This window comes from Bison bison, unplaced genomic scaffold, assembly GCF_000754665.1.
Source record: "Bison bison bison isolate TAMUID 2011002044 unplaced genomic scaffold, Bison_UMD1.0 scf7180017864489, whole genome shotgun sequence".
In the NCBI taxonomy this organism is placed as follows: Eukaryota; Metazoa; Chordata; class Mammalia; order Artiodactyla; family Bovidae; genus Bison; species Bison bison.
The window spans coordinates 11,018,957-11,039,981 of NW_011495048.1; the positions used below are offsets into that span (position 1 = coordinate 11,018,957).

Sequence of the window (21,025 nt, forward strand, 5' to 3'; positions counted from 1 at the left end):
CCAGTATTCTTGCCTGGGAAATTCCATGGAAGAAGGAGCCTGGTGAGCTACCGTCCATGGGGTTGCAAAGGGTCAGACATGACTGAGCATGCGCCACACACACACACACATACACACACACACACACACACATTTGATGCAAAAATATTTACAGATGTTATATCATCTCATAGGATCGACCCCTTTGTCATTATATAATGGTCTTCTTTGTTTATCGCTAGTCTTTGTTTTATTTATTTATTTAGCTACATCGGGTCTTAGTTGCGGCGCACAGGATCTTTGTTGCATCATGTTGTGCTGCCGGGCTCAGCAGCTGTGTTTCATGGACTCTCCAGTTGTGGCACATGGGCTCCAGAATGTGCGGTTCAGTAGTTGTAGATCATGGGCTCTGTTGCTCCATGGCATGTGGGATCTCAGTTCCTTGATCAGGGAAGCCGTGTCCCCTGCACTACAAGGTGCATTCTTAACCACTGAGCCACCAGGGAAGTCCTCTATAGTCTTTGTTTTAAAGTCTATTTTATCTGATATAAGAATAGATTATCCTAGCCTTTGATTTCCATATCATGGAATATACCCTTTTCCATTATTTCACTTTCAGTCTCTGTGTGTCCTTATATAAGAAGCGAATTTCTTATAGGCAGCACATAAGATGGGTCTACAGAGACACTTTATAATTAAAATGTCAAAAGTTGAAGACAAGAAGAGAATCTTAAAAGCAGCAAGAGGAAAACAACTTGTTGCACACAAGGAACTACTTCACGACTATCAGCTGACTTTCAGCAGAAACTTTGTGGCCCAGAAGGCAGTGGCCGTGATATATTCAAAGAGCTCAAAGAAAAAATTTCCAACCAAGGATACTCCATGCCCAGAAATGTCCTTCAGATTTGAAGGAGGGATAAAGTTTTTCAGACAAAAAAAGTTAAAGGAGTTCATTGTCACTAAACTAGCACTATAAGAAATGTTAAAGAATGGGCACTAATTAGTAAAGAAAAACATATGAAACTATAAATCTCACAGGTAAAGATATCTATATAGTAAAATTCAGAATAATTGAATGCTGTAAAGATAGTAGATCACTTATAAAGCTAATATGAAGGTTAAAAGACAAAAGTAAAAATAACCATAATTACAATAATTAGTTAAGGAATACGCAAGATAAGGAGTAAAATATGAGAGCAAAAACAGAAAACATAGTGTGGGGAGATTAAAAATGTCAGCTTTCAGAATATGTTCAAACTTGTATTGTAATCACCTTAAGATAGACTGTTATAAATGGTTATATGTGTCATGGTAACCACAAAGCAAAAACCCATAGTAGACACGCAAAAGATAATCTAACCATACCATGAAAGAAAATTATCAAGTCACAAAGGAAGAGAGCCAGAGATGAAAAAAGGGACAGAGAAACTACAAAACAGTCAGAAAAGATCAAAATGGCAATAGACATTATCAAATAATTACTTGAGATGGAAATGGACTAAATTCTCCAATCAGAAGGCACAGAATGGCTTTCGAGCAGTGTAGGTAGATGCACAGCCATATTTTTGTTCCTCTCCAAAGAGAAATATATGTGCACATACACACATCTGTGTACAAATACACAGAAAAATCTAGAAGGATGCACAGAGCTTATTTTGGGTAGGACAGAGGAGTGTTATGGGTTGAATTGTGTCTCTTCCAAATTCATATGAAGCCCTGATCTCTTTCTTCAGAAAGTGAGCTTATTTGGGGATAGGTCTTTACAGAGATATAATCAAGTTAAAATTAGGCCACAGAGTGGACCTTAATCCATTAATGACCGATACCCTTAGACGTGCACGGGTGCTAAGTCACTTTAGTTGTATCTGACTCTTTGCTAACCTATGGACTGTAGCCCACCAGGCTCATCTGCCCATGGGATTCTCCAGGCAAGACTATTGGAGTGGACTGCCATGCCTGCTTCCAGGGGATCTTCCCATCCCAGGGATTGAACCTGCATCTCTTAAGTTTCCTGCATTGGCAGGTGTGTTCTTCACCACGAGCGCCACCTGGGAAGCCTCGATACCCTTATAAACAGGGGAAATTTGGACATAGAGATACACAGAGAGGGAAGATGACGTGAACAGGCCCACAGGAGATGCTCATTTTTATACTTCTGTGGCCTATGACATTTTTATAACTGTGTATTAATTACTTTTATAATAATCAGAGCCCTCCTTCAAAACTAGGGGGAATAAAGAGATAAGACACAGTGAGAAGAAAAGCGTATGAAGCGTGACTGTCACATAACTGGCCTGTTTCCTCTTTATAAATTTACAGAGTATGTCACTTATTCTCCACCCTCTAGTCCCAGCCGCACCCTGGTTCCAATACTGCCCTTGAAGGGGTCAACTTGCCTGCAAGGAACCGCTAACACTAGCAGCTTCTTTAGCTGCTGCTACTGCTGAGTCACTTTAGTCGTGTCCAGCTCTGTGTGACCCCATAGATGGCAGCCCACCAGGCTCCCTGGTCCCTGGGATTCTCCAGGCGAGAACACTGGAGTGGGTTGCCATTTCCTTCTCCAATGCATGAAAGTGAAAAGTCAAAGTGAAGTCGCTCAGTTGTGTCCGACCCTCAGCGATCCCATGGACTGCAGCCTACCAGGCTCCTCCGTCCATGGGATTTTCCAGGCAGGAGTACTGGAGTGGGGTGCCATTGACATGGCAAAACCCTGATTTGCATGGTCACCTGGTATCTGGTGGTGCAAGATGTCACCAGGGTCCTCTCCTTTCATTCCACCAATCTGGTTTGCACCTGAAGAGGTGGCTCAGACAGTAAAGGATTGCCTGCAATGCAGGAGATCTGGGTCTGAACCCTGAGTTGGGGAGATGCCCTGGAGAAGGGAAGGGCAACCCACTCCAGTATTCTCGCCTGGAGAATTCCACAGATAGAGGAGCCTGGTGGGCTGCAGTCCATGGGATTGCAGAGTCGGTAACGACTGACTGACTAACACACACACACTCAAAGTGTGATATTTCTAACCAGCTAACCCCACAAATCAGAAAGCCCAGTGGGCCTGCTGTCAGAATACCTGCAGGCAGTTGCACACTTCTATAAGTTCTGGCCACTCTTTCACAAGGATGCACTGTGACAGCCTGCTCGAAAGCTGTGCTCAAATAACAAACCACCTCTAGTCCCTGGGCATCAGAATTCTTTACCAACACTCTCTTCCCTGGGAAGGTCTGATTTTCTGGGGGGTGCCCACCATGAAGAGTGAGTGGTAACTAGCAACGGGAGAGCAGTAGGAGAAATAGAGGCCCAGAAGATGAGGCCACTGACTCACACCCCAAATGTCACAGAAGGGGCCGGGGGTTCAGGAGGCAGTTGGTAAAGCAAGTTGTGTGCTCTGGCTCCTGAGCAATCAGCCAGCTCAGTGCCCTTCTGCAGCCCTCACGAGGGCTGTGAAGGGGTCTGGGAGGGCCAGTCAGGAATCGAAACCTAGTTTAGTATTGCAGAGAGGTTAAGAAAAGGAAATCTCAGCACACATATTTTGTAGGTCTAAATACTCACAAAATTCCATAATGGCTTCAGCCTCCTTTGCTTCAAAAGACGGTGTCCTTTCCAGTTGCTGGGGTTTCCCAGAGTTCCAGAACAGAGGAGAAGCTGAGGAAGGAAGGAGTACCCTGTATGCTGGGCATACAGGGGCACCTCCTGTATGCTGCGCTGTAATGACAGGCGAACTGTAATCACGGAGTCCCACGACGTGCTTTGGGTGTGTATTATCTCACTTGCTACACCTGCGGAGACCAAGGCTCAGAAGGGTGACATCACTTGCCCAAAGGCTAATGGCTAGTAACAGCAGAAAGACTGTCCAGGGACCGGTTCACGTGGTTTCTCTATCCCTGTGTCCTCACCTGTGAGGTAGAAACTCTATTCCACAGAGGGTTGAAGGAGATGGTGGATAAAGTGTGCCCAGCTCCGGCTGAGCACGTAGGGCACCAAACTAATCCTGTAGCAGCCTGATGGGCCCCAGGAAACAGGGAGGAGTAGGCAAGGCTCTTGCCTGGTGCCCACTTTTTAAGCCCACAAACGGGGAGGGGATGAGCAGAGCTATCATTGAGGCCTGGCAAGGACCTGCAGTCAGTCAACCCAAGCTGGTTGGGTCATTGCCTCTTATGACTGCAGGTTACTTTAGTTCCTTATCCTTTTTTTCTTTTTTTTAAAGAAAGTAGCTATTTTATTTCTCGGCTGCACTGTGGGACATGTAGGATCTTAGTTCCCCAACCAGGGATCAAACCCATGCCCCCGGCTTTGGGAGCACAGAGTCTTAACCACTGGACCGCCAGGGAAGTCCCAGTTACTTACCCTTTCTAAACCTCCGTTCCTCAGCTCCAAACAGAGATGCCAGGAGGGACATGCCTTGTGGGGTGGCATGAGGGCCAGGTGATCTTGAAACTCTGGATGTGTCTTCCAAGTTTTCTTTTTAAATCAGAGCAATTTATTCAGATTGTTATGAGTAAATGTATGCATATTGTCTCAGCAGATATTATTTTTCTTCTTGTCCTTCAGAGCATTCCCACCATTCCTTTACCATCAAACTTCTTGAAAACATGTTTTACATTTGATGTCCATGTGTCATGTCCTTCATGTTGACTTTTCACCCCCTATAATCTGGTTTGTGTGCCTCCTAGTTTATGTACGAACTCTCATGAAGTTCTCCAACGATCTCTTAATTACCAATCTTCATGGCTTCTTTCCCCTCACTTTCTAATTTCCAGCATCTCCTGTTGCTTTTCATCTTTGCCAGCAGTTTGGAAATGTCACGCCTTTCAGGAAGAGTTGAGACTAGGATGAAGGGGCCCCTCTACACATCTCTTTTTAAGGCCCCTACTTGGCTTTCCAGAGAATAAGCGGAAACGCTCTTCTGTGACCCTCAGAAGACCCCACACTTCATTTTCTCCAAGGTATTGTCACTGCATGTAACGTTTGAGCATCCAAAGAGCCCATTTAGAACTGAAAGTGGGCCAAATATCACTAAAATCGAACCACTCTGAGGAGACTAAGGATCTTGTAGTTTTAACAATTGAGTTCTGTGAGAAACTGTGTTCCAAACTTCACACACACACACACACGCGCACACACTCTAAAGGTTCAGCAGGAACCAGTTGAAAACAACTCAGAGGAAGTACAGCTGTTCCCTCTGAGGAGCACGCGTGGGGGAAGCCAGGCGAGGAGGAGGGGTGTTCCCCGGGTGGTGACATACAGCATTCTTTTCACTTGAGGCATCTGAGCCCGAGGAGCTGCTGTCTCCCCTGGGGAATATGACATAACCAGAGGCGGGAAGGGCCTCACAAAAACAGACCGGTGTCCACACATCCTTCTCCAAAGGAAGCCCCTTCCCATCCTGTGTGCGAGAGCTCCCACGTCCGCAGAGACTCAAATGCCACCCTATCTCCAGCCAGAGAAACAGCCCAAAGCCAGCGATCTGATAGGATGTGTTTATATTTACATGGTACATTTTAAAGCAATGGCTACATTGGTCATACATATTAGAAACCATAAAAAAAAGTTAAGAACTAAAATGTACATCATACACTTGTATATATATTTTTTTACACAGAGGTAAAAAGGCTTATTATAAAAAAATCAATACAACGGGGTTTTCAGTATACAGGTAAAGAATGAATTATGCTTCAGGCACTTTAATTTGTTAATGTGAGCAAATAGCTTCATAGTTGGGGTCAGGGGAAGCTTCCAAACAGAAAATCTTTTGGTTAATGTTTTGTTACCACAGATACAAAAATAAAATCTGAATAATTTCTCTCAGATGATTGACATTAAGTATGGCAAAGCGGACTGGGAAAATACTACACTGTTTGGCTGCAGTGTGGCAATTAGAGAGACATATTTACATAAAGTGTCCCCACGGCTGTCCTTGTGCCCTTAACCGCTGCCTTCTTCACAAACCAAAAAGGATGCGCGGCCTAAGATTCACCAGCGTTAACTCTTCAAAGGGGTGGAAAAGGACAAGGGGCGAAGGAAGATAGAAACAGATGATGGCTAGACAGACGTGGCAAACAAGAAGTGGCCAGAACAGGTGTGTTCTTATTGAAATAAATAGGGACACTTGAACTGAGGTCTAACAGAACATACATTAGTGTTGTGCTTTGTAGAGAGGAGACCTTGAGAAAGACCCTGAGGAGATGCCTCAGGATGGGGGTTGAGGTGGGGGAGAAGATGGTCTCTCAACAGCATCTGGAGGCTGGCTGAAGGTTTTCTAGATGTTCTCCAAGCTGGGAAGTGGTTCTTGTCTTACACCACCAGATTAATAGATCTCTGCCCCTTTCCCAGACCGGAAGACCCAAACCAGTCACTCCAACAAACGAAAACACCTACCAAACAAACTCATAAGCACACTGGGTATTTACATGGATAATCTGAGGAAGAAATGCAGAACACTCTCAGGTAAGCTGAGAACGTTCCCATGAAGGTAAGCGTGGCCAGCACTTTCCCAATATGATTGGCAGACTGGGAAAAAAGTCCCTTTCCTTGGAGACTGATGTCCTGTGTGCAGTAGAGAAGGGATGGTTGAGGGCGGGGAGTGGGGAGAGAGGAATGAGGCTGTGCGCTCAGCTGGCAGCAGCCACAGGAAGATCACGGCGGGAAGAACAGCCGGTGCAGACGAGCCTGTCCCCTGTGCTCTCCACGGTGTTCTGATTGTACAATGCGAGGTATAGGTAACCACTCTTCACTTTTTTTTTTTCCCTTTCTGCAGTAAGATTTGGCTATTCCTTGCACTATATTAGAAAAATACTCTTTTCCAGCTAATTAGAAGCCTCCTACGTGGCAAGGCGACAGGTGGACCCAGACTGCTGAACTAACCATCCGAGCAGTCAAAGTGGCAAGTCTGGGTTTGGGGTTGCAGGAGAAAGACACTTAGGCATTTGGAAGGATTTTTTATATATGGCCTTGTTTTTTCCCAAGTATAAATGAAGAATTTGGTGACGTGAAATTGAGTCCAAAATGAAAACAAAATGACAAACCCAAGAACAGAATGCAACCCACCACTCTTCAAATTGATGACATTTAAAATCCCCCAGTTAATAGAAAATAGCCACTGGGGGGAAAGAAAGCTCCTTTGAAGTTTTACTTACCACAATCTTAGTGTTTCTTAACCGGACCATGTTCGGGAGAACACTGGTTTGTTTGAAAGAGACTATTTGGTTTGCAAAACAATGAGCAAAATTTCTTACTTCATTAGCGTTTTCTTCTGGTATTGCTAAATTTTTACAAGTGGTGGTGACATAATTTTAAAAAGATCTACTACTTTAGGGTCAGTGGGGAGGCTCAGAGAAACCTGAAATCCCCTTTCTAGCCCTGGTCTGAGAGGATACAATGCAGTTTAAAGGATTTTCCTGATTCTCACAAGATTCTGAAGTTAAGGCTCAATTCTCAGTCATTTTAGGAGTGAATGTTTTGCATCAGTGAGTAACTGACAGATTTTGGGGGTGTTGGTCGAGAGAGACAAGATGATGGGCTCTAGACAGAAACTGCAGCTTACATGGGAAGTTCGGCTTTAGAAACGTTAAAGCGATCTCGTTTTGTGGTAGAATTTTGTTAACTAGATCACCTCCTATACATAGTAACTGACTGCAGGTTCAAAAATACATCTGGTAGGGTTTCACCATTCCGACAATCCATTACCACAGGAACTTGAGGAAGCAAGCTCGTTAGCAACAGGCAAGCTAGAACCAAGAGGAAGATGGCCTTTGGAGCTCTTGGGGAAAAAAACGACAAAACCCACCAAAAAAATCAGCAGTTCCTGCTGCAGGCGCCTTGAAACTGGACAAGGTGGGCAGAAAGGACATGAAATCAACACCTGTATGAGATAGTTAGCTTGATTACAGATTGTTAATAATACAGGAGCGTCTAGGCAGAGGGTCCTTTCCTTAGAACACTGTGCGCGCGTGCCTGGGTGTGGCCGATGCAGAGTGGGCGGCGGGGGTGCTGCAGAGTCCACCAGGCAGGCTCCCCAGGCTGGAAAGGCGCCTTGGGTACCTGGGAGCGGGGGGAGAGATGAGAAGATGTAGAAGACGAGTCCCCTTGGGGCTGTGGACGGGAGAGGGTTGGGAGGGAAACCGAGTCACACGGCCGCTTTGTGCTTCCCTCCGCAGCACCTGCACATCACTCCGCAGTGGTAGCAGGCTCGCAGAGGCAGGTAACAGCACATACAGGGGGCCAAGAAAGACAAGGCAATAAGAGCCATCCACCGGAGGCAAAACTTCTCGTCGCTGGTATCGCACGAGCACGGGTCTGTATAGTCCCCCTCGGGGTCCGACATACAATGATAGAGCATGCTGTCTGCACACCACATACAGCTCACCCGGCGGATGCAAGTTCTCACGGAGTCGGGGGCGTCCTGACAGTGGCCCCTCCGGTTCTCTTCGTGGTTGAACATGTCCCGGCAGTACTCGCACCGGGAGCGCTCCCCGTCCTCTTTCCGCCTCCGGGACTTGCCCCGGGAGGGCTGGGTCTTGATCACGCTGCCCCCACGCCCTTTGGGGTCCTCGCCGAGGCCAAAGTCTGACGAGTCCACGTAAGGGTAGTTGTAATCGTGCTTGGGCACCTCGCCCTTGGCGAAGCGCACGTAGGAGTCCGCGTCCTCCGTGTGGTCCAGGTATTTGCCCCTCACCGGGGCGTGCCGGTAATCCTCGTAGCCGGTCATCCAGATCTTCTCCCGGGGGTTGATGCGCACGATCTCCTCGTCGTCGTCCGGGAAGCTCACCTGGCGGTAGGGTCTTGGCATCGGCTGCCCCAGGAAAAAGGAGACGTTACTTTATCGCAGCAGCTAAACAAACCAATATTCAAATAATGCATCCTTCACCTTGGCAAAGGGCAATTCTTGAAGAAACAGACCCATCCTCTACTTAACAGCTTGCGGGCCAAAGATGTATTTCAAATTGTCTCAATCCCTTCCTGGGTCAGGAAATCATGTTAATGGGTCGAGACCGGCATTTCCCCCCTTTCTGTTGCAGTTTTGCCATAGATGTGGGTAGGTATACACACTGTGAGAATAAAGTTTGAAATTCCAGAAGCTGAACATGCCCAGATCAAAAGCAGACCTGAGATGTCCCTAGAATATGCTTATCTCCCTTCTTGTGACCTCCCATCACTAAGGTGATGGTGACTGGCACCATGATTTCTAACAGCTTAGTTTCACCTGTTTTTGTCGGCCATCCTCTCTCAAGACTTTTTTTTTTCCCCAGAGAAGCAGAAGATCTCTGGAGTGCACTGACCATTATGAGGTAAGTACATTTGTTATCTGTGTGTACTTAACAACTGCATACTAGTCCATGATATAGAATGTGTATCTCACTGTGGGTCATGTTCAAAACAGCAAAAGTGGATACCAGGGACTATGAAGGCTCATAGGTGCCTTGTAATCTGGTTGGGGAGATAAGATGCTCAAATACACAGAAGGTAAGAGTACAAGTTCCAGAGGCCAATAGTGTTTGAATCCTGCCAGGATCTCACAGGTGGTGAGTGGCAGAGTGGAATCTGAACCTGGGATGGCTGGACCCAGAGCCACACTGTCTAGACTTCAAACCTAACCTGCATTCTCCCTTAGGATGAAATTGTTATCCCTGTGGTTGGCCTCCTACAGTTTGCATTAGTGCCTTGTCCAGAGTGGCAGGTGCTGAATACAGTTATTGAGTGGATCCAGGTAAGCCTGCCTTGCACAGGGCATCCCAGTTGTGGCAGACAATGACACTGCCCACCTTAGAAGCCCTCTGAGCATGAAGGCTTTTTAAGGAGTGAGAAGCATGGCTTTGACTGGAATTCAGACTATAGAATTTACTAGCAAGTCACTAAGTCTCAGACTTCGCTTCCCTGATGATCAAACTGCATAGGGCTATTGTGAGAACAAAGAGAAAGAATCTAAATGGTGTAAGCGCAGGCTCTGTCACACAGGATGCACATAATAACTGTTGCCAATATTGTCATTATAGTATTATCCTAGAATTGGGCGCACACTAATTAAATTTACCCATCACTTCCCACCAGACTGTGAGCTCCTTGAGGGCAAGGGCCACGTCTCACAGGCTTTGTCCTAATTCCTGCCAGATTCTTGACGTCAGAGTTTCCCCAGCTTTGGAAAATACAATCCTGCAGTATTTCAAAACAAAGTTTGGGAGCTGACACAGTCTTTGCTATTAATTTATTTTGAAAGAGAGTCAAAAAGTCAATTCCCATCTATTGCTACCATACTGTGATTTTAAAAAGAACGTTTTCATGCCAAAATATTAGGAAGCACACACCCAATAAAACAATTTTGAAAAAAAGAGTCATATAAATCTAGCTTTATGTTATAAAACCTCAGTGCCTCGTGCTTTTTCTCTTTTCAAAGCACACTGGTGGCCACATCACCCACATGGGCACCAGTCCACGCCCCACAGTTTGCGAACTTGTTCCAAAAAACAGCCGCTGGGTAAATATTTGTTATATTACTGAATTCCAGCTACAGCTCCCCAAAGAAGCTGGGGCCTGCAGCCCGTGATGCCAGGCCTTCGGCCCAAACATACAGTATTCTGTGGTACCAATCGTGGTTCTGTGCTTTCATACCCTTTGGACAGAGGAATGCAGGAGGCAGGGTAGCATCCTGGGTGAGCAGAGTCTGCCATCTAAATCTTGTTCCACCAGGGACCCTCTCCCTAAGTCTCAGCCTCCTCATCTATCAACTGGGGATGCAGAAGACCTGCTTCTGGGTAATTTGTGAGCATTAAAGGAGATAAATCACATGAAGGGTTTGGCAAGGTGCCTGGCACACAGAAAACCCTTGAGTGAGGGTGAGTTGCCTGTACCACCTCCAATATGGGATGGGGGAACAGAGTAGGAGAACAGAAGAGGCCTCGGCTCGGGCATGCGGCTGAAGGGAGGGCAGGGCAGCTGTTTCAGATCAGAAGGTCACCCCTGTGACCTCCAAGGAACAGGATCCCCGCTCACCTGCTCGAGGTGATAGTGGTCCGTGGGATATGGGTCGTGGAGGTGACCCAGGGTATAAACCTTCCGGTGCTCACAGGATGTGGGGGAGGAGATTGTGCGAGTAGGTTGTTCCCTCTTCTGAGACGAATTAGAAGAACTGTCTGTAGCTGTCTGTGTAGAAGGAGGTAACCATGAGTTAATTAAAAACAAAAACAAAAACCAAGTCCGCCCCAAAACTAACACACCGTCTACCCCCACTTGTGGCGTCTCGCTGGACTTCCCGAAATCTTGAGTTTATCCTGGCTGTGGGAGGCAGGAGGACCCCTGAAGGGCCTAGTTGTCTAAACACGACGGGCAGAGAAACCCAGCCACCAGCCCCTGGAAAGTTGCGTTTGTTTTCTCAACTGTGGGAGCAGCGACCGGCTCTGGGGCAGGGCTCACCACACCAGGCCACTCGCGGGTGCGTTCCGGTTTGATCAAGAATGGTCTCTCGTTAGTGGCCCTGGTTAAGGTCCTTGGGCAAGCAGAGGAAATGCAAACAAGCCAAAAATCAAACCCATATGTTTCTTTGTGGGGTTAAGCCCAGCCTGAGAAAGTCTCAGAGATAAGGATACCTGAGGGGTATCATGGGTACTGGCTTCCCAGGAAGAAATTTTGTAATCTTTGGCTTGGAGGCAAGCCTGAGGGTCACTGTCTCTGGAGGGTGAGAACAGAGCTGTTTTCCCAGTAGAGGTGACGAGTTCAGATTGGAGCCTCCATGAAGGTATCTTAGGAAGGTGATCATATATCAGAATAGACTGTGGCTGTGGGCAGAGCACGGGCCCCACTGTCTCCCAGAACACCTCGGGTGCTTCACACCCCCCAGGTGATCCCAGGTATGATGGTCACTGTCCACAACCTTGGGGCCCAGCAGCCACATGCTCAGAGAAGGCTCTGTCAAATGCAGCTGGGTCAACTGCCTTGAAAACCAGGGCCCCTGTGAATCCTATCCTCACTCCACTCCACCTTCTACTTCCTTAGAGTAATGGACCCTTCTCCTTTTTTTTTTTTCACAAATGAAAAGATTTTCCTTGATATTGAGGTGTCCTATTTCTGGTAAATATCTAGAAACCCCTTAGTTGTTGCTTCTCATCCTTATAGCCCCCTTACCCCATATGCTTATTTATATCCTTTTATTTTACTGTTTTTTGTTAGTGTCATCGATCCTTTCCAGGGCAAGGCAAGGTTAAAACAAATAGACTTATAAGAGTTATTCTCCTCCCCTCCAGTACGTTCACTTATACAGTAATAAATGCTCAGGAAAATAGGAGTATAAGTGTTCAGGAAAAAGAAAAGAAAAGACACTCAGGGACTTCTCTGGTGGTTCAGTGGTTAAGACTCTGTGCTTCCACTGCAAGGGGTGTGGGTTCGATCCCTGGTTGGGGAACTAAGATCCCACATGCTGTACAGTGTGGCCAAAAAAGAAAAGATACCCGTATTTCCACTGTGCAGCACAACTGACATTAATTTTTAAAGCTTGGTGGACATGTGCAGCATGCTTTTGGAAACCCAGCCCTCCTGGATTTTTAATTCTGTTTGGTTTGTGTGATGCGGGGGTGATGCCTATTTCCAATCCCACAATCTAGTGGCTAATTCAGATGTGGACACACACTTCTCCCCTGAGGCAATCCAGAGAGACTTCTGATGGACAGGTCAGAAAAGATACTTGTCTCTATCTAGTTAAGAGCTAAGGGTCCTGTAAGCCTAGAATCCTGGTGAAGGTACAGGGAAAGAAAGAACCTGAGGATGGAGTGAAGCAAAAAACCAAGGGAAGAAGGATCCCACAGATACCACTTGAGCTTCTGGATCCAGCCAAGCCTGAATCCTGATCCACCCTAGGCTGTCCCATAGAGAGGAGCCAATTCCCTTCGGTAATTTAACCCAGAATGCACTGGGTTCATCCGTTGGGTGCACTTTCTTTTTTGTCACTGCCGATCCCTTTTCTGGGGCAGCCTTCCACCTGCACCACATTCCTGGCCTCTCTCTTGTCCCTTTCAGTCCTCTCCACAGCAGGTAGAGTGGAACAGGGTGTTCAGAGCCTGCTACTTCTCTCCTCTGCCTCTTGGGAGCCACCCAACTGGCAAACAGCATGTGCTGGCAACCTTGCTTGGGACTGTGTGGTCTCCTTGGAAGGTTGAGGGCCCACCCATTGTGGGGAGGGTATGGAGACCCAGCACATGAGTGCCTGGTAGGGCAGGTCTGTCTAATCTCAGGGTCCAGTCCTGGGATGTCCCCTTCCTGCAGATGTAAGCTGGGACTCACATCATCAGTAATAGAGGGTCTCTTCACTTTTTTTCTCAATTGGTTTAGAACCCTGATAGGAAAGAGTTGCTACTTACCCCTCAAATCCCGGAAACTGAAACAGACCAAACCGAGACACATAGAATTTTTACTTCCTTTCAAATTCAGGTCCGTCCTCTCTCACCCACCCTCTTTCCTTATGTGTTTGGAGGTACTGCTGCCCTCTTTAACACATGAGTGGTTGCAAGTTGACAGTACAACAAAGCATACAACCCTTCACAGTCTCACACTATGTGAAGGCTTATGATGCGCCAGGCACTGGCTACACTGGCTGCACTGGCTACCTACACCACCAGTGCAGGTAAAATACTGTCTCCACGTCATACACAGGAACAGACACCTGAAGAAATTCGGGATCCTGCCAACTATGGCAAGCAACCACTGGCAGAGCGGGACTGAAACGCAGCCCCCGTCCGCCAAGCCCAGGGGGATCTCCGTGCAGCGCACTGCGGCTTATCAAGCCCAGGAGAGCCACCTGCTCTGTGTTCATCGTGTGAGCTTAACACAAGTACAACACTTCCGAGTAAGACGACGTGCCCTGATTTATACAGACCCAGGTGGTAACGGGTGGTGTCTCAGAATACAAAGGTTTCTACAGATCTCAGTAAATACTTTCTGAATGAGTAGATAAGGGCCTTTCTGTATGATTCAAATCCAAGGGTTAAACTCTTATCCAATACCCACGTGACAGCCACATCTTAGGTTAGAAGCTACCTCAGCATTAAACACGGTAATACGCACTTGGCATTTAGTTCTCAGAAACCCAGTTCACACATCACAGTCACCTCTGTGTTAGTCACCTGTTTACCTCAATCCACCCTGTTTTCTGTGACCTGTGTCCAGGTTAACAATGTATGGAAAGTCATTCTGAGAAATGAGGCATACCCAGTACTTCCTAGTCATCTTCAGCCAATCCGATGCCTCCTTCTGATGCTCCCAGCCTTCCTCCCCAGCCTGGACCAGCCTCTTCCCATTGCAGAGTCAAATGCAAAGTTTCCTGGACCATTTTCTGACAATTCAGAGAACGTGAGACTGAGAAAGGCCTTTCGACATCTCCTAATCTGATGACAAATCTCTACAGAGGAGCTGGGAGGCCAGAAGACTGAGGCGGGCTATCAGTTCACTGCCTCGCTCGCCTGACTGCTCTGAGCTAAAGCATGCAGAAGAGGCTCCATCGGAAGCTGAGGCTTATTCCATATCTGTGATATCAGATAAATCTTGTCAAGAGGCAAGTGTCTACCAGCAAAAGGAATGTATTATTAGGCTATTTCCAAGAAAAGGCAAGAGGGAAAACCTTTCACCATATGCACCTCTGGACGAATGCCCCTGTTCTCTACTTGTGGAAAAAAGCAGCCACTGGACTGTGCACATACGCACCTCAACAAGCCAGATTCTAGAACATGCCTGCCACTTGTGCGCACAAGCTCATGACACCCACCCACCTACTAATCCGAGAGCTTCACCTTCAACCTGGAAATACTGGCTGCTGTTTTCAACTCGCCTTCCTGGTGGGGCGGGGGAAATCTCTGAAGTGCTGTAGGTGTGAGCTCAAGAAGAACAAAAGCAGAGGTCCTCTGTGCTTGGGGACCTCAGCCTGCTTAGTGGGCTGGCTTTGGTGCAGGCTTCCTGAGTCAGAGCGGTGAGAAACAGCCTTTGATGTCACCCACTGTGAACACGGCCAGACACTGCCATGGGGTGCCACCTACTTGTGGGAGGTCCTGGGCAACATGAAAGTGTGAGCACAACCACTGCTACCTCCGTGTGTGCTGCCAGAAAACCTTGCCTCTGGATCCGGGTGTGACTCCAGCTCAGTGTCAAAGCCTGCTATTAAAGATGTATCCGATTAAGAGGCCTGTAACCTAATACGAAGCACCGAACAACAGAAATGCAAGGGAATGTCATAATGCTAAATATCATGGTCTCAATCCAGGCAGACTAGATTTGAATCAATTCTCTGCTAATTCTAAGTTGTCTGATTTTGGACAAGGTGACCTCTAACTCCAGTTTTCACATCTGTAAAATGGAGCTAAAATTGTCCTCAGGGTAACTGTAAAAACAAAATGAGATTAATCGTTTCCATTTTCTAAACAGTTACTACTGATTTTATAAAAAATCAGTGATCCTGTGATCCGGTCCCCTTGCTTAACTCCTTATAAAAGTTCAAGTGTTTTATCCAGTGATTCTCTGGGTTTTTCTAAGCAAATTCCTATCACCCACAAAAGACAGTCTGGTCTCCTTTCCAATATTTGTAACTGCTTGTTTATTCTATCTTTGCCAAGGTTTCCAGCATGATGTGGAAAAACAGAATGACTCTTGCTGTCTTGAACTTGACTTTGATGGGACAACTTCTAACAATTCTCTATCGTATATAACGTTTCCAGATAACTGGAGTGGCTATAAAGTTCCAAAGTCTCTCTGTATTCAAGATTGCAAAGTGTGTGTGCTCAGTCGTGTCCAACTCTTTGTGACCATATGGACTGTAGCCCACCAGACCCCTCTGTCCATGGAATTCTCTTTTCAACCCAGGGGCCAAACCTGCGTCTCCCTGCACTGGCGGTGGATTCTTTATCGTTGAGCCACTGGGGAAGCCCATATTGCTATGGATTGTCACCAGAATGTACTGGATGTAATCAGATGGTTCTTCTGTGTCTATTGAGATGACTATGGTCTTTCACCTTTGTCTCATTAATATAAGCTTTTTTAATATTAACCGTCTTTGCATGCCTGGGATATCTACTTTACTGGTCTTTTATTAAGTTTGTTTTACAAATATTTCATGTGATTTGGTAACATTTTACTTTAAAACTTTACATCTACATTCATAAGTGAGTTTGACTCCGGTTTTTCTCTACTTGAATTCTTCTTGTCCATTTTTACAGCAGGGTTATGCAAGTCCTGCAAATTGAGCTAGGCAGTGTTCCACTGTTTTCTATATTTTGGGGAGTTCTTTTTTTAAAATAATTGAAGTATAGATGAATTACAATATTGTGTTAGTTTCATGTGTACAGCAAAGTGATTCAGACACATATATATTTTGTCAGATTATTTTCCATTATAGGTTATCAAAAAATATTGACTATGGTTCCTTGTGCTACAAAGTATATCCTTCTCGCTTATCTATTTTATGTATGGGAGTTATGTTTTTAACCACCTAAATTTAGTCCTCCTTTCAAGGGGTATACCTTTGACTACATTTTCAAATTTTTCTATGGTTATAGAAAAACATGTATTTTGAGTAGTAAGTTTTGCGTGGCCTGGTTCTAAAGCCCTCTAACAAGGCAGTAAGACAAGACTTTAACAAGGAAACACAGGAGGCTGAGAAAAGAAAGGGAAGGGAGGTGGAAGCAAGAGTCAGAGGGTACAGACATGAAAGAGTGGGTGCCGGGAACCTCCACGTAATAAAGAGAGATGCGACCAGCCCGGCCAAGTCCACACTGGTAGCAGAAACACTGGAAGGCTGGCAACCATTCATTTTCTTCTCCTTCTTGGGGATGGAGACAAATGGGATAAATGCCACCTCCAGAGAGGCAAGCACACAAGTCCAGCCACCTCATCCTCCCTGTGTCCTCAGAAGCACATGAGCTGTTGTGAACACACAGCGGGCGGAGCCGAGCCTGCTCCGAGCAGCTGCTTCTGGAGGGTGACAGGCCTACGTGTTTTGAATAAGGCACAGAAAATAAAGCGAAGGCACTGCTTAAGAAGCCAATCTGCGTCATCCAGGAATCATACAGAAACGTTAAGCAAAAATAGCACTTCTCGGAGAGAACTGGGGAACCTTGACTCCAGGCCAGGCGAGGACGTATGCCTCGGGATAGTTGTTGAAGCTCTGTGGGCCTCTGTCCTCGGGTGTAAAGTAAGGAGTTGCCCTGGATGATCTCCAAGGTTTCTTTGAGCTCTGAAAATTGTATGTGTGATCCTTCTGCCTTCCTCCTCAGAACGTTACAGAGGAGTTTGGCTAAGACTATTGCTTAGTTGATGAAGAGCCACAGGATGTGTGTCAACTGCTGCTGCTGCTGCTAAGTCGCTTCAGTCATGTCCAACTCTGTGCGACCCCATAGACGGCAGCCCACCAGGCCTTGTCGTCCCTGGGATTCTCCAGGCAAGAACACTGGAGTGGGTTGCCATTTCCTCCTCCAATGCATGAAAGTGAAAAGTGAAAGTGAAGTCACTCAGTTGTGTCTGACTCTTAGTGACCCCATGGACTGCAGCCTGGTAGTCCTCCGTCCTACCAGGCTCCTCCGTCCATGGGATTTTCCAGGCAGGAGTACTGGAGTGGGTTGCCATTGCCTTCTACAGCTCAATAAAAAAACAAGAAGTCATCGCCACAGGGGAAAGAAAAGCTGCAGGACTGATTCAGATTAATAAAAGCAGGACTCTGCCCGGTCTTATAGGAGAAGGCAATGGCACCCCACTCCAGTACTCTTGCATGGAAAATCCCATGGACGGAGGAGCCTGGTGGGCTGCAGTCCATGGGGTCGCTAAGAGTCGTACACAGCTAAGCGACTTCACTTTGACTTTTCACTTTCATGCATTGGAGGAGGAAATGGCAACCCACTCCAGTGTTCTTGCCTGGAGAATCCCAGGGATGGGGGAGCCTGGTGGGCTTCCATCTATGGGGTCACACAGAGTCGGACACGACTGAAGCCACTTAGCAGCAGCAGCAGCCCTGTCTTATAGATGATTTATTTATTTATTTTTTGGCCTCCTGGCTTGGGGGATCTTAGTTCCCTGACCAGGGATTGAACCTGGGCCCTCTGCAGTGTAAGCGCAGAATCCTAACCACTGGATCACCAGGGAATTCCAGATAGTTTGAATTTTTAAAGATGGATAACTTGTAGTTCGGAGAAGGCAATGGCACCCCACTCCAGTACTCTTGCCTGGAAAATCCCATGGACAGAGGAGCCTGGTGGGCTTCAGTCCATGGGGTCGCTAATTGACTTTTCACTTTCATGCACTGGAGAAGGAAATGGCAACCCACTCCAGTGTTCTTGCCTGGAGAATCCCAGGGACAGGGGAGCTTGGTGGGCTGCCGTCTATGGGGTCGCACAGAGTCGGACACGACTGAAGTGACTTAGCAGCAACTAGTAGTTATGACCCTAATTTGTGTTATTTTTATTGCAGCTTACCACCAAAATGTAGTTCAGCCACTGATGCCACCAAAGCAATATTCAGAATTCTTCCTATTGCAAGGGTTTCCATTTTATTTATACACATGAGCATTTGAAATTGAAAGTGTGAAAGTGTTAGTAGCTCAGCCGTGTGCAAACCTTTTCGACCCCTCATGGACTCTAGCCTACCAGGCTCCTCTGTCCCTGGAATTCTCCAGGTAAGAATATTGGAGTGGGTAGCCATTCCCTTCTCCAGAGGGTCTTCCCAACCCAGGGACTGAACCCTGGTCTCCTGCATTGCCGGCAGATTCTTCACCGTCTCCACCTTGGATGGGGAGGTGGCACTGATCACATGGAACTCTGGGCAGCTATTGCCTCTCAGGAGACAGTAAAGTGGATGGATGCGGGTGTCAAGAGGCTGCTAGCTCAGGTGATCTGGGGTTGAACAAAGCAAGCCTTTCCACTCAGTAGCTATTAGAATGGCAGGCCTATCTATGGTCAATCCTTTTTCCCTCTGGTAAATAGAACGTCCCCCATTCTGTCAACAGGTCTTTGGGAACAGACAGCACTGGCTCACCTGTCCTCAGGGCTTACACTGGTTCCAGGTGTTCTCTTTCGAAGAGGCAAGTAGAGCAGGAAACTGGGCTAGCTAGCAGGCAGTGTGGTCTGAGAGGGGCAGCTGGTGGGGGGAGAGGAGATGACTCTGTCCTAGACTCTAAGACATTATCCCATCCAGGACCCAGAGGAAAAAGTGGGCATTTGTCAATTGTGAAACAAAACCAACAAAACCAAAATTCCCACACATTAAAAAAAAAAAGTTTTATGTTTCTAAATTTTGAAGTTAGGTAAAATATTGACATGAAAGGAAAGGACTCTCAAACCCACAGCTTAGTTTCACTGGCAGGGCTGTGAGCAGGAAGTGGGTTTTGGGTAACCTTGAGCATGTACTCTGCATGAATTAATAAAATGGAAATAGTAGTATATTACTATCCACAGCTTAAACAGATGAGATGGTACATGTGTAAGCAAAGAAAGACACAAGCTGGTGGGCTAGCAAAGTGCCTCTGCCCTTCCTGAAATTGGGAGCATTTCAAAGCTTTTGTTTGAGCCTTAGACATTTCAATGCTTTAATTTAGCCACTATAGGTATTACATGTTGAATAAAAGATCCTCCTCTTACTATGCAATGTGAGCTTGATAATTATTGGCATTCAGAAGATAAAGCAGCTCTCATCTGTCTTCTGAGAACTTCCATGCCATCCTATGCAGGGCTGGGTCTTAGCCAGCAGCATTTATGGGACGCTGTTCCCTGGTGTCAGTCACAAAGCATAGCTGTTTTTCCCCCCAAAACATTTTTGCTTTTCTTAAGATACCACCATAGATTAGTTTTACTAGTTAAACTTTGTAGAATTAATTTACATTTTCAACCTATTTTCTCCTTTACTTATTCTCTCCCTACCCCACTCTATCCCAGTCCCTTAATTCCAAGGGTAGAAACAACAGTTTTGATCAACTGATTTTCTAAAATGAGACTGGGGCTCCCAGGAGGGCAGCAGAACCCCACATCGCACTGAAGAGTCAGCTGAGGTTTGGAGCCAACGCACTAGTTGCAAAGTCCATTTTAGGTGGCTTTTTGGCAATGATGAGAATATGGTATATTTAATACATGTGAAATCTACTGAAACTTATTGAATAAATATTTCCCTTTCTCAACGTTCTCTGAAAGGCAGCAAGCAGATCTGGAGTTTGCATTCTAGGTGAACAAAGGATGGAGCTGGGTACAAGTTGCTTCACCTCTTCAAGTCTTGGTAACTTTATCTGCAGAAATGGAAGTGTCAAAAATGTTTAGAATCCCAGCCTCTCCCCAGCCTCTGAACTCTGCCTAAGCAGGAGTCACATATCCCCTTTCCAGACTTCCCTGGTGGTACGGTGGATAGGAATCCGCCTGCCAATTCAGGAGACACAGGTTCTATCCCTGGTCTGGGAAGATGCCACATGTGGAGCAGCCAAGCCCATGCGCTGCACCTAGAGCCTGTGCTCTGCAACGAGAGAAGCTGGAGCACTACAAGGAAGAGGAGTCCCCCGAGGTGCAACCAGAGAAAGCCCAAGTGCAGCAATGAAGACCCAGTGCAAAGAGAAAAATTAAAAAAATAAGTAACTAACCGTCCCCACCCCCCACCGAAATCCCCTTAGAAAAACAGAAAACAAACCCCATTTAGTACGAAATTGGTAGATTTGCCTTTGGATTTCATGTGTGTTGGGGACGGATTAAGTGGAAAACAAACTCGAGAAAAGGAAAGTTCTGTGGCATTCTGCACTCTTCTGCTTCTGTTAAGTAAAAGCTTGACATTTACAAAATTCCACAAATTTATTTTTTCTACTTAATCAAGAATGAAAATAACCACTACTTGCAAAGACTCAAAAGCTCACCTAGGACAAAAAAAAAAAAAAAAAAACCAACCCTGCTGCTTCACACTTTGGTTTCAACTAGTTCTAGTCATCGGAGAAGGCGATGGCACCCCACTCCAGTACTCTTGCCTGGAAAATCCCATGGACGGAGAAGCCTGGTAGGCTGCAGTACATGGGGTCGCTGAGGGTCGGACACGACTGAGCGACTTCACTTTCACTCTTCACTTT

General features: G+C 46.4%; 1 protein-coding gene and 1 non-coding gene across 3 annotated transcripts in view; both read right to left on the reverse strand.

The window, feature by feature from the left end:
• Positions 1 to 5,441: 5,441 nt before the first annotated feature.
• Positions 5,442 to 21,025, reverse strand: part of SPRED2 (sprouty-related, EVH1 domain containing 2) — a 124,967-nt gene continuing 109,383 nt past the window's right edge. For both annotated transcript variants that reach the window (XM_010863329.1, XM_010863330.1), the window contains exons 5-6: positions 10,963 to 11,112; positions 5,442 to 8,767 (exon numbers count right to left, since the gene is read on the reverse strand). In XM_010863329.1, the coding sequence (XP_010861631.1) occupies positions 8,102 to 8,767; positions 10,963 to 11,112 (816 nt within the window). In that variant the 3' untranslated portion in view covers positions 5,442 to 8,101. The remainder of the gene's footprint in view (positions 8,768 to 10,962; positions 11,113 to 21,025) is intronic.
• TRNAV-UAC lies at positions 18,006 to 18,078 on the reverse strand. Its single transcript has one exon. It is a non-coding gene; the product is annotated as a tRNA-Val (tRNA).